Raw genomic sequence first — 14,813 nt, 5'->3', positions numbered from 1 at the left:
GGATAATGAGGTCGGTTTGTTGCGTGTTTGTCCTCTAAAAAAGAACCATTACATCTGAGAAGGGCTGACTGAGCCTGCGTATTTTTCTGTTCCATGTCCTGCCTTTAACAGTCATCCAATCTGACGCATTCACAGCTGGAAGCTGCTGAGTCCGACCTCTTCTTCTCTTCCACTGTTGCCAACTGAATCGGAATGGTGGACTAAGTGCTTCATTCAAGGGCACGTTGAACTCCAAGAGGCGCACGTTCCTCGCTTTCCCTTCTGCAACTGGGATTCAAATCGACACCATTCCCATCACCAGCGAGCATCTCTAACCTTTGAGCCTCTGTGTGTGTAATCAAATAGTTACTGCTCTACAGTAAGCACTTTACAGTATGCATGTGTTATGCATAGTTCCCCTTGGATGAGCATTAGGTTTTACTTGATCTCACTGCCCTGAGCTTCCCATGTGCGTCATTCCAAGCTCCTATCGAGCAGAAGGAAGTTTCACTGTATAATATTGTAAATGATTAAAAATAGCAGTGGGAGAAGCATGGAAAGAGGAAGGGAGGGTCGCTGGAGTGGGGGATGGAATTTTAAATGGCTGCAAATATTCTGCCTTGTATGTATAAGTATTTATAGACATGATGTCTTCCTTTTGAAGTGAAAACCCGCGCTCCTCCTGAAGTGTATGAGACACGGGGAAGGACACGGACAGAGTACGCATGCACAGACGGGAGCATTAGCCGGATGCTTGTTCTTGTTAAACTTGTCATTGAAATTAGACATAGTTTAACAGGATCAAATTATTTTTGCCCACTTTTTGGCCATTAATCCATAATCCACAAGGTTTGTGTGAGATTCCCGTCTTACTGCGTCTGACTGTCTTCATGCATAGAACTATAGGCAGAATTCCTCCACAGGTATGTGGTCTGACAACACAACGTCCTCAGAGGACGGTGGGGGTGTTGAATCAGAGTGATCCAAACAGACAGGGAGTCATGGAATATGAAGCCTGGAAGGTTGAATTTGAGTGAATAGGAAGGAAAAAAAAACAGTGCATCGTGTGTGTGTGTGTGGAAGGATGAGTAAACTTGGATGAAGACGGAGGAGGAGAAAGAGGGTGATCAAATGAGATGCGGCACAAAACGTAGTAAGAGGGATGTTAAATGACATGCAGAATGCAAAAGCAGAAAAAGGAGAAAGATGTTTACTCATGAGGAATGTGGAAAAACCCCAGCCCATACTACTTATCATACAGCGGATGCAAATCATATGTACTGAATGGATTACTGCCGGCAGCTTTGTGTGCTCAGATAATCCTTCAAACATTAGAACATTATAGTAGCCAAGGTGCTGTGAAAGCCAGTCAAAAGTAGTTTTTTTTCTTTCTATCGTGACGCGGTAACAGGACAATGTGGCACCTGGCAGGCGTGAAATTGTTTGGTCAATAAAAAACAATTTTCTCCATCACGGCTGCTATTAATGTCACGTTAAGACCCAACCCTGTCGCTGGGCAAAAAAATGTGACTGTTATTCTATAGATAAAAAAAGAAAGCAGGCAGACACTGTCTGTCTGCTTTGCATGACAGGCTCTCACCAATCTGCGGCCTCCATTTGCACACACAGCTCTGCGTATATATCTCCCACCTAAGTTGAATACATCTGCCAGCTAATGTTTGAGAAGGGTTATCATCCTTCTGCGAGCCAAACGGCCCTTTGGCAAGAAATCTGTAACAAAAAAAGCGTCTCTCTAAGCTGAGGCGTAATTATTGAAAATGTATCCGTCTTCCATGTTTCTCAACACCCACCTGAGCAGTGAAAGCAGCAGTTATGCCGACACCAAGTTCTCAGGTACAAAGCAGCCGTGGGGCACACTCGCAGCCGCCCCTTTATTCCGTGTCCAGGCTGACAGACCGTCAGCCGGGGCATTAACTAATCTATAGCTGGGAGTTAAGTACCTCGTGTGGAAAAGATTCAGATCCTTATCCTCTCCCACTCAGTGCTCATTTATTTGGCTTGAGCAAACTATGAATTAATGGCAAAGTCATGACCTCCTGGCTGTTGTGGGTCTCCAATTAGTCTGCTTTTCACCCACTGAGGCCTCTTCTCTTCCAGTTCCTCTACCATTAAGCACCCCGCCATATAGTGATTGCTCCAAGACTTGCCGCAGAAAAATGCTGCCCAGTCGCCAGGTTACTTACTGACATCTCTACAGACCTGTATATCAGCAATTCTGGCACTTTAGGTGGATGTAAGGGAATAAACATCCTTTTCCTGGAGCTCTCTGAGGACTCTCAGTGCCAAATCAAGACACAAATGAACTCAATGAGCCTTGGCTGTCCTTGCTTGAACAAATGAATTTATAATGACGTAGATTTGTGTACAGACAGGATTCCTGGTACAGCTCACATGTTGACAGACTGACCGACAACCTTCAAGTACAAGTTCAAGTACCAAAGGAGATAACAAAGTTATGTCTGGGTGAGTGAAAACACTCAAGGTTCATCTCATCCTGTGGATGGCACCTTCACCTAATGGAGAACAGTCTGAATCTAGAGCGGGGGTCTCAAACTGAAATGACCTTTGGGGCCACTGAGCATCTAGTCTCGTCAGGAGGGGGGCGATCAAGTGAAGGGGGCAACTATTCAGTTGGGCTGGGCGATATGAACTTAAATTTATACAAGGATACTTCCATCATGATGTTGCAAGAACAATATTTGTGACAATAATTCACTCAATGTCAAAATAAAAGTGTTTATATAGTTTGTATAGTATACATAACTCATTATATCTTGATACATGACATCAACTGGAGGGCCCAATGTGGCCCGCAGTCCGCGAGTTTGAGACCTCTGATCTAGAGAACCTAATTTTACACTTCATTAATATATTAGAGACATTAACATATTTGAATATACTATATCAACTTAATACATATACTACACTTAAAGGTAAGGTGGAAGATCATTCATTTTCTGGAGCATTTTTTTACTGTATTGCTTAAAATCCTCGATTGTAACCAATTAATGAATGCATTGTCAAAAATGACAAATGTCAGTCACCTGTGGAACGGACAGCCCTGTAAAAACACCATCCGAATCATATTGAGTGGCCCGAAAGAAATAATTGGATCGTGATGCATCAATCAAACTGCCACTGGCCACTCCCTCCCCCCCCAAGCACGTACCCCTCTCTGTGCACCAATCGTGCATGCTCAGAAGACAACGCCAGAGCTTGTGCGCTAGCTTGCTAAATCCAACGAGAGAGTTGCAGCAACATCACGGTAGAAAAGTTCTGTCCATAGAAAAGACTAAAACCACAATTTACAGGTTTCTTTAACTTTCACGCAAATGCAAAATCGGACTTTTATCATCTGGCATTTATGTATAAAATAGATATCAAATTATTTGAAAATGTTTATAAAAACCATTGCAGGCCATATTGTCTAGCCCTATAGTCGGAAAATGACTTAACACTGGTTATGAACTGTTTATGTTGGGCACAGTGGTCAGGTAAAGGGACAACCAGCAGGATTTTCCTCATAATACCACAACATCAATTACCCCGACGACCCTTAGTTTCACACTGTGTTCTGTTGTTTGACAGATGTATTGTGGCTGTATCGCATCACCATGCAAACACTTCATTTTGTACAGAGCACACAAATGTAATGTTTTCCCATAGTTTGCAGAAAAATACAATACATACAACTACAATTTCTTCCTGGGAGACCGAGCTGGAATATGAACAGCTACGACTCAAATAAAATCATAGAACTACAGCAGGCAAATTCAAGTTTTAATTAAATATACTGTAGTTGTCCGTGCAGTGTTTGTTTCTAATGCTTTTCTTCAGGTTATCATGATCTGTGCAATAAATATTCAAAATGGTTTCAGATTCAAAACTAATATTTGAATGATGTGGCTGCTCTAAATGTGGGTTTATTTTATCAGACATAAAAATACCTAAAGTATATACAATGCAGTACTTATGTCAGCCCTCAGCACACACTCCTACCCTCTAACCTGTGGCCTCTCCACTTATGAAGGGCCTCTATAATAACAAAGGCTCTGAGGCTCACATGGACAATAATTAAATACTGTTGAGTTTTCCAGAAAATCTAAATCTGAAACATTCACATGAGAGTAACCTAAAAAAAAACCTCTTCCGACCTTTGTGCAACATTGAAATTGTCTGCTTTCAAAAATAAATCATCTGTAATAATGGTCATTATCACTGAAAATGTGTTTTTTTCAATAAAAGTGTTACATTACCTTGTTTATTTTCAACACCTCTGTAAGATGCACTTTGGATTATAATTATATTGCAAAGTCAGGTCACAAGTTCACGCCTGCAATCACATTCATCTCAAATTTAAAAGTAGTAATTAAAATGAATAGGATTGACAACAAGAAATGAACACAAAAATTTTCTTCAACGGTAATATAAAGATTGTCTAATTTGAATGATCTGATGTTGATTCATTCATTCATTTAAAATGAACCTTTTTCTGTGGAAAGTTTTGTGAGATCTGGCCTCATGTGAGCAAAGTGAACCTGAAAACATGGCAATATCATGGGGAGCCAAGAGGTAGAAAACTAAGAAGACAGAGACCGACACAAATCGTAATCGCTAATCAGAATCAAATCGACTCAGGAAATCAGTGGTGATAACCGGCCCTTTTAAAAACACAATTAACTGGTTCCTTCACTCACAAGCAAAAATCCATCTTTAATTATGTGACATGTATCGCAATAATTATCAATATTGACTAACTTAAGCCTTTTTATAGTTATAGTCTTTTTGGCCATTTTGCTCAGTTTTTGCATGTGCACCAGAGAGAACATTCATTCATTCATTGTCTGATGCTTTATCATCCACATGAGGGTCACAGTGCTGCTGGAGCCACTCCACATTCACTCTCACATTCACACCTACGGTCAACTTTAAGTGTCCAATTAACCTCTGCATATTTTTGGACTGTGGGTGGAAACTGGAGAATCTGGAGAACCCCACACACACACACACGGGGAAAAATGCAAACAGCTGAAACTATTTTTGAGCTCAGAGAACCATGATCACTGCTCACATCAAACATCAAAGATGTCGAAGAATACTTGGTGATCTTGGTGACTCTGACTGTGCCATTACAAGCTGATACCACGTGTGCCAGTTTGACTGTTTCTGAACCTGCTGTTGAAACTGGGTTTTTAACACAGCTGTCTCTAGAGTTTTTCCTCATAAGGATCCGTAATAGTGCTGTCTCCTTCTACCCAAAATTTGTATCTCCATTCAAACTTGGGAAGATGTTCAAACTCAAACCAAAATATACAACCTGGAAGTGCATTAGACTGTCTAAAGTAAGTATTTGCAGTCCAGCAGAGACCCCATATTACCCCAAAACTGGAAAAAGGGCCCGGAGGAACTGTAGAAACCTAGTTCTTCTCTCTTCTTTCAAATCTTCATTATTGTTATTGGTCAACATAGTGTAGGCCACATGGTAGGTGTAGTGGTTAGCACTTTCTGCATGTTCTCCCCAAGTGAGAGTGGACGGTTGTTGGCCCGGTGACCTACTGCAGAGTTAAAGCAGGTGGCTACAACAATTGAAGATCACTCCATGCTCCACTCCTGTGGCTGCAATGGACACAGACACCGTAACTGAGACTGAGGGCTATACTTTGGTCAACACTGCGAGTGATAGTGTGATGGAGTGAAGAAGCCTAACTAAGTACCTGCTGAGCGTAGTGTCACAATCGGCACACTCTGCCAGCGAAAGAGAAGGACTGTTCTGTCCTAAACATGAAACTACTGATTTGCTCTTGTTATGATGGGTAATGAATGACTGATGACTGAGTTTGCGGATACAAGCGGCTGAAATGGGTTTTTCTCCGCAGGGTGGCTGGGATCAGCCTTAGAGATAGGGTGAGGAGCTAAGACACCCACGAGAGGCTCAATGTAGAGACTCTGCTCCTCTGCAGAGAGGAGCCAGCCAAGGTGGTTCAAGCATGTCCATCTGAAAGGAGATGCTGGGGCAAACCCAGGACCTGCTGGAAAGCACATCTCTCGGCTGACCTGGGAAGGCCTTGGAATCTCCCAAAAAGAGCTGGTGGTTGTGGCCCGGGAGAGGACTGTCTGGGCTTCTCTGCAACCCGGACCCTATGCCGGATACGTGGCTGAAGATGATGATGATGATGACGTGACAAATTAATTGACACAGCTGAACATCCGGTCCACAGTTGGCATGCCCCCACAGCTTCTGTCCCGGACAGCACCTGATTCTCTGGACATTGTCCACAGGCATTGTCCACAGGCTTGCCTGGAGGAAGGCAGTTTCAGACACTGTTAGTGAAACTGTAGCGGCGCGAGCCAAAGGGAGCACAGCAGGGTCCAACAGAGAGGAAGCCTTGTCATCAGAGGTGGGAACATGTGATACAACCACCCGCTATTGATACTGCTGGCCGAGGATGTATTATGCAGTGAAGCCCAACAACACTTTTCCAAAGACACGTGTCTTCTCAGTGCTGCTGGTCCTACAGCTGACGTAGGCAGCATATGTTTGTGACATTATTGATGAACAATTCCATCATAACCTTTCAACATGATTCAACATGAGAGCTGCACCTCCTCTGTTTCCAGGTGAAATCTGTCTGATAGAAGACACAAGGTAAGAGGTGTAAGAGAAGAATATATTTTTACTAAAATATCAATTCTTGAAGGACTGTATCAATATGTAAATAAATATTCTTCATTTGACCCCTCCTTTCACCCCGCCCTCATGTGATAAAGAAAAGTGTATACTGTTTATGTCTATCCCAATATAGAGCAATATACCATATATGTATCGGTGCATGTATTGTACCGCCAGGTACTCGGGATGGGTCATGATTATTATATAATTGATAAGTTGTTTTATTTTTAAAAGTCGATTTACGTTGTCGTAAAAGTAGATTTACATTGTCGTAAAAGTAGACTTACATTGTCGTAAAAGTAGATTTATGTTGTCGTAAAAGGCAAGTTCCCTCCTTATCATAGAAACCGCTGTATTGTATTCAGCATCAGATCAGACAAGAAGGGTCCAAGGTAGAGGCGGGACTTAGAGAATATATGCTTGTGATCATGAGGCGTCTGTAATGTAATGTATTGTCCATGTAGGAAACACAACTGAAGTAAAAACTAGAAATAAAACCTTTTCTGTCACACGGAACAGATTTTTCAACGATTATTCGACTAATAGACAGTGTTTTTGCATGGAAAGACCATCTCTATCAGTCAGGTACTTGCCAATGCACAGCCGTAATCATACTGCACTTAGAGAGAAAGGTGCTCCTATTTGCTGTTCCACAAAGCAGATAGGCATACACACACGTTTGCTATTCAAATCCTCAAATCAAATAAAGGAAGAAAGGTATGCTGTTTGAGAACCACACTTGAGATGCCTGATATTTTAAGAAGAAAAAGAACAACATACAGTAGAAAGGCAAGGTATACCATATGCAGGGGAAATATTAGCGCAAATGAAAACAGATAAAAAACCCTTAAACCAACTTTAGAAGTTAAACAAAAGTCAGATTTCATCTCTACAGAGAGAAGACTTTAGCTTTGTTGAGAACATAACAAATGTAACCGGAGTTTCTCATCGACATCTCTAGTCCTGTCCACTTTCACCTCTCCAAAGATCCAAGCCTAAACCAAAGTCTCTGTGGATCTTTGTTTCTTACAGGCAATGACAGCATCCATTGGGCTTTCCGTTTTGATTTTTGGAAAGGTGAAAGTGGGTATGATTACAGGTGTCCATGAGAAACTTGGTGATGATTGATCGCTGTTTTCAGCTACATGAAGCTTTTTCCCATCACATTAACCTTTTTTTTTTGCTTATATTAACCATAAAAGGACCAGAGAATGTCCTGTAACTAAGTGCTTTTGCCCATTTTTCGAGAATAACTTTCAATATCTGGCAGTTATTTACAATTTTCTGCATGTTAGAACACAACTTTAACAATTTAAAATTGGTTTGTTGCAGTTGTACATGAACACCAAATTTTCCATGTTAAATTTGAAATTTAAACAGTATAAAACGTATGTACAATAACATTTTTTTGAGTCTTTGTCTCAAAAAAATGGAAATTATGTAAAGGTGTTCTTCCAACTCTCTCTCCCCGACAAAGATGCAGATTATTCGGCTTCCTGAAAGAGCGCAAGTGACATTTTTTATGGTGGAATTCTTCCGATAGCACAGACCGTCGTACCTGTAATTACAGTGATGCAAACGAGTCGTCAGCGATATGCTCAGTGTTAAAGGATTTCAGTCTCTCACACAAGTCTCTGAAACTACTTGACGGAAATAAAACAGGATGCAGTGTTTTCTTTGTTTTCTTTTCATAGACATCTCTTCATTAAGCTCCACAGTTAATTTCCGCTTTGAATATCCCAACAAATCCAATGGATATACATTTTAAATTGGAGACACATGCAAATTCCACCTCGTTCTGAATGAATGCCTGAAAATACTCTATCACGGACAGAGCAATATTCCTGGAGCAGACAAACAATCGGAAATAACATCCTGCCGACGAGCAGCAGGAGGAATGAAAAAAGGATAAACATTGTGTGCGTGTCACAGACAGCCCCGTTCCTCTGTGAAGAGGTTTGGTTTATTTTGCAGCAGTAAAACAGTGAGTACAGTGAGCGAGCCGCACACGAACGCTCGCCTCAGTCTGTCAGTTCAGACTGTGCACGGTACAGTAGGTGAGTCACCGCTTAAACTTCCTGTGCCTTGGAACCGCTAAAGTTTTCTGCTTTTGACAACAAAAGGCGAGAGAGTTTGACACAAATAAAAGTTGTTCAGATATTCTGCAGCATCTGACTTTCCTTTGGAGATGTTCACTGACTCCGGCTGACAGCACATGAGTGGGAGAAAAAAATACATCATTGTTTGCAAAGGAAACCTTCAACAACATGTCATATGTCAGTTTTTTGCTGTTGGACCAATTAGGAAATCCACTATCAATCCCACTTTTACTGTCATAACATAATCATGCTTAGTTGTGATGGGTCTTTATGTATTTTCTGTCTAATTTCCTTCTGATTATTATGAGGTCTTCCTAAAGGAGGGCCACACAACAAGCCATTATGGTTTCCATGTTGCATTTGTTTCTCTTATGTGAAGACGTAATAATGAAACAATAAATAAATCACCGTCCGACATAGACGGAGGCAAACGCGGGGGAGAAAAACTCTAATGTTTTCACATTTCAACTCCAGACATTTTCTGGAATTTGTCATTCACATACGAAATGAACAACAGCGGGAACGGTTCCAGAACATTTAGGTGACGAGGAGGCACAACACCGCGTTCTCACGTAATTTGACCAAGACGACGGAGTTCTATTGTCTCGTTCCAAAGCCTATATAATCAGATGTTAAAAATCACACAGGGCCGACATCTCTGCCACAACAGCCGCAGACAACCACCTCATGTAATATCTCCCGAATTAAACGGCGGTCCAAAAATGGCCAGTCGCGTCAATGCCTTGTTGGAACCGTTTGCTTTTTTTTCCCACAGAGTAAGTTAAGATTTAATTCTATTTCCACATAAACAATTAATTGGATTAATTGGCACCGAGCTGAGTTTACAACACTGATTCAGTATCCAACCATGCAGCTCAAACAGCTCGCCATGTGTTGTTGGCTTCACGCTCGTTTGGTCACTGGCCATTTTGTGCATTGGCAGTAGGTTTTGCAGAGACAGCAATATGTGACCACGATGCCTGCCAGGTTCTCTATTCAGTATACTTAATTACTCGTTATTTAATTTATCCCCTCCCTTGCTGTTGGACTGCTGCGCAAACTCTCACAGCATTTGTTTTGTGCAAATAAAGCACATGTAAAGCACTCGTTTTACCGCGGGAAGAGATTCCAATAACAATAATAACAATGACAGGAAACTGAGCGCTCTGACCACAGAATATATAGCAGGAAAAACCAACAGTGGGACGTTTCAAGTCAAATCTGTGGCCCCTTCAGAAATAATCATCCGTGACATTCCTAGAGATAATGTCTAATCAAATGAAGAGTGAACAGCCCGTCGGTCCACAATCAAAACATTCCTACAGTAATTAAAGTATGAATGGAAAAGTTTTCCTCCCAATCAATAAGTCTGCCAATTTGCCCACATTCGCTCCGGGCTTTTTGAACAGGAAATTGAAAGAGCTGCTAGTTAGACATGTATGTCTTCAGAGCTCGAACGGAAAGCAGCAAAAATACGCCTCAGAGGCATGATTTAGAGGAACCACGTCATCGGCGCATGTTGGCTTTATTGGGATTCATGGATATTTCTGCAAAATACAATTAACCCCCGTTTGCCCTCACTTCCTTTTGATCATACTTCTCTTTAACATGTCGGGATTTAATGTGTCAAAAAGCCAATTATACACACATGGTAAATCCAGCTGTCAATCGAGAATATATGACATTAAAGCGGCGATGCTTGATTAGATTTCTGCTGCTGCTGCTGCTGCTGCTGCGTTATGTCCTCCTTTACACGTAACAAGCCATAATTAATAGAACAACTTCAAAGATGAAGTTCCCTAAGTGCATCTTTCCCTCTCGTCTGGTTCTTTGTTCTTCAATGTAATATGAATCCCACGACAATTACCAAAATCACACACATTTCACGTTTCAGCTTCACCACGAGAGCAGAGTTGGCGATTATCATAAAACAACATCAGCCTGCAAGAAGCTCAGCGAGAGGAAAGTATGTAGTATCCGTGTACATCCGGGATAACAATATTCCATGCAGGGCTCTCCACTCTTCACCAGAAACATGATGGAAATCTATCCTGACCTCTAACATTTCTGCAGCCGGGAAAATGGTCATGTTAGGTGTGTGTTTAGCAAATCACCCCACTAAAGCCTCCAAATGATGACAGCCAGAATAAGTGTAGCTGCCAGTTAGGGTGTGCAGACCTGAGCTTGACAGAAGCCTCTCGGGTTTTCCCTCGGCAGCGCTCTGCCCTGTCACGATTAAATCAAGAGCGTTTTTACCACCTTCACTGAGCAAGACATACACAGCTTTTTCAACAAGTGAAAACTTCACGTGGTCATTATCATTATTAGAATAAAAGCTCATCGATAGAGGGAAGAGCCTGGAAATCATTAGTCTAAGCACTGCTGGGATGGACACAGGGCTTTCCCTTCCCCATGGCTTCAGACTGTGTCTGTAATTACTTTAGCGTTTCTCTGAGCTTCACTCTCCCCTGAACCTGCTTTGCTGCCCATGTGCTCGGTGTAGGTCAGCGAAATTATATCCGCTTCAGAAGTAGGCTATAACTGGTGGAGGTCAATACTGTCTATTACACTAAGCCTCTGTGATGAATTTATACAATAACATTAGAATCACTTTTTACAACAAGACTGTATGATCGAGTTGTCAGTGGTGCTGCAACTAATGAAAACTTCGCTCACTGATCCTTCTGCTGATTATATTCCAAAACTGATCAATTGGTCCATTTTATGGACGAAACAATTTAATTGTTTCGTCCATAAAATGGACCAATTGATCAAATTCCTCCACAAACAAGGTGAATTCTGTTTACTGTTATAAAAAAAACAACAACACAAGACTGAGTGATGTGGGGGAATTATGTCTGTGAAGTTAAGCTTCAGCTCAAAATTCCCCTTTAATGGATTTAAAAAGTGATGGAGCATCAACACATCAAAAATTAACAACTACTCTATATTCTGAATAACTTTAGGATGTGAATGTTCGTTCCAGTGAAGTATAAACTCTAAACTATAAAAAAAATAATGTGAATAATGTGAAATAAAGTCATTGTTCAGCCACAGAAAATGAAAACATCACGCTGTTTTGTCAAAGTTGTCACTTGTGTTACTCTGTGGAATGTTTGTCTCGTGAACTCGTCCTCGTGAGTCCACTCACCTGCGTTCCTGAGCTTCTTGTTGCGGTACACGGAGAAGATGACCAGCAGGTTTCCCAGGATGTCGACGACGATGGTGAAGATGAGGAAGCAGCCCAGAGTAGTGGTGACCCACGGCGGGCGGCTGAGCACTGAGTCGGTGGAGTGAGTGGAGGAGCTGTTCAGTTCAGACCCATTTGTAACCATTGTACACGTTACAGTCGCTGGAAGTTTGACAAACTGAGCCAAAATTCAAAGCGCCGTCACTCCCGGTGCCGTCCTACAACTACAACCGTCCGCGGAAATCATCTCCATCCTCCACGCGCTCCCTGCTCTTTTCTTCTTCTTCTTCCTCTTCTTCTTCTCCTCCTTCTCTTCTTCTTTCTTCTCCCTCCCTCCCAGCTGCCGTGGGTCAGCTCTGGTAGTCGTCTCCCCACTCCGCTGTCACTCGTACACCCGTGTGCCATTCACTTTGTCGGTACGCATGTGTGACATGAAGCCGCAACTTCAAAACCTTCCCCGCACGTGATCCCAACAGTCCAGGTTTGGTTTGTTTTTGTTTGGTTTCGGGATGAAAACGCTGACGCCTAGTGGCCAAGAGCAGGAAGCGCAGCTCAGCCGGCTGGAGAAGAGTGTCCCACTTCTTTCCCCATTAACCAGCTGCGCGTTCATTCATGGCTCCACCGCTGTCCCACTTTGATTTATTTCAGCCCATTCATGTTTATTTTGTTAAAGAATCATTCATGTTTATGTGCGTTTCTTTAAAACACCAAAACAACAGCATTCTCCACAGTGTTAAACAGAGGAAGGAGCATGTTTTGGCATTGTGACCAAGAAAAAAAAAAACACTTTTGTTTTAGTTTATCCCTTTACTAATTCAGCATCACATTTATATATAAATACACTTAGGTTTGAACTCTTGTCTGTGTTAAATTACAACAAAAATCTAATCTAAAATATGTCATATTTTGCTGAGAAACAAATTATTATTATTATTATTATTATTATTATTATTATTATTATTGTCTTTTGGAAAAATGAAGCACCTCCAAATGTACTTGCAATTTGTATGGGGGCATCTTTATTCAGAGAATTATGAGAGCTGTTGTTTTCCCATCTTGAGATTGTTTATGAGTATAATGCTCGTTGACCTCTGGATATCATGTTTTTGGTGTTTTGTTTGGATATCTTACTGCAAAAGAATCCTGTGTGGCAATAGATCCTCAATAAAATACAACACATCTTGTTATATCCAGTGAATTGTTTTTACTTGTTTCCAAGTCTCTCACCCCCTCACCCTCACCCACTCACTGGCTCCCAGTCCAACAAAGCATTCAGTTAAAAATCCCTCTCCTGACCCACAAAGCCCTCCACAACCAGCAATCCCTGCCATGTAGATAATTAGATTATACTAGATCATTTATTATTATTATCATTATTATTATTATTGTTATGATTATGAGTGTTATTGTTATTATAATTATTATTATTGTTGTATACTAGAACTTGTGTTTGTGTGAGCAGTCCCTGCCTGACAATAGATGCAGGAGTTTCTATTTCCATGGTGTTGTTGTTCATATTGTTCATGAATGATGTTCACAGTAAATGGGTCACCTCCCCTCCTCCCCTAAACAAACACACACATACATACACACACACATACATTGGTTTCCATGACTTCAGAGGACATTGCATTGACTTAGATGCATTTCCTGGAGACTTACTCTAACCCTAACCAAACATTAACCCTTAGAACACAGAGCATTTTGGCTGCTTTTTTACTCTATTATGTATAAATGTACAGTATATACAGAGGCTATAACAACGTGCACCATAGAGTGTCAGCACAACCTAGACAGTCTGATGAAATATGTCTATAATTTTCACCAACTATAGAAACAAACCTGAGCAAAAAGTACTCAAAATGTTTAAAATCGGATTGAATGGGTGAAATTTTGGAAAATACGTCAAAGTTCGAAGTTCACTTGGTTCATTTTTATGAACAAAAAGTAAACAAAAACTATCTGTCTTTTTGTGACTTCTGCACAATTATTGCTACTTTATATCACTACTAAAAATGGGATATAAAATGAATCAGAACTTTGACTCAACAACAAATAAGAAGATAAAAAAAATGCATTTTCTAAAGCCTGAATATGTGACCTATAAACACACACACCCCCAGGATGTCCCTAAAAGGAGTTTTGTATTATTCCCACGGGAATTTACCATGGGTGTCGCATGAGCACTAAGGGTTAAAACATTTTTTAATAACACCTTAAAATGTAGTAATTTATATCATGGGGAGTTGATTTGTGTCCCCATAAGGAAAACAAGTCCCCATAATGTGACTGTGTAAACAGATTTAGGTCCCCACAACATAAGGAATACCAGGTACACACACACACACACACACACAGAGCTTTTGTAGCCCATTCATGAGCCGTCTCCGAAAATGACACTTTGTCATAACAATAAAGTAAAACCATTGGTTTGGGATTTGTGTTAAAAAGAAAACAACAAGAAAAGATAAAATGATGTTAATCATAATTTCGAAAGTGACAGACCGTCAGTCATTCACAACCTCAGCCACGCTGCACATGTCATTTTACATCACAACATGCAGATAATTAATGGATTGTCAAGAAATGTTATTTCTCCATCTGAAATGGAAATTTCACATAATTGAGAAATAATCAGATGAAATGAATCATAATTGCAGTGGTTATGGGCTATTATCAAGGCAGGCAAATTATTCAGTATGGGGGGAAAAAGTGCAGGAATTCACATAAAAAGGCGACATTTAGAAAAGAAAATCTCTGGAAAAACATTTTTTTTCCATCAATCAATCCTGCAGGAGCTGCTGAACCACAGTTCTTTACTTAAACATACTGGATTATATATTTCTTTATGAAC

The 14,813-nt window shown here is 40.9% G+C and overlaps 1 protein-coding gene across 1 annotated transcript in view; it reads right to left on the bottom strand.

The window, feature by feature from the left end:
• Nucleotides 1–12,419, bottom strand: part of mtnr1aa (melatonin receptor 1A a) — a 32,421-nt gene extending 20,002 nt beyond the window's left edge. The window contains exon 1 of the mRNA XM_044029400.1: nt 11,921–12,419. Within this exon, the coding sequence (XP_043885335.1) occupies nt 11,921–12,104 (184 nt within the window). The 5' untranslated portion in view covers nt 12,105–12,419. The remainder of the gene's footprint in view (nt 1–11,920) is intronic.
• Between the last annotated feature and the right edge of the window lie 2,394 nt (nt 12,420–14,813).

The sequence above is a fragment of the Solea senegalensis genome, linkage group LG6 (genome assembly GCF_019176455.1).
Source record: "Solea senegalensis isolate Sse05_10M linkage group LG6, IFAPA_SoseM_1, whole genome shotgun sequence".
Taxonomy (NCBI): domain Eukaryota; kingdom Metazoa; phylum Chordata; class Actinopteri; order Pleuronectiformes; family Soleidae; genus Solea; species Solea senegalensis.
Note: the sequence above shows the minus strand (reverse complement) of the source record. Positions and strands in the feature narration are given on the sequence as shown.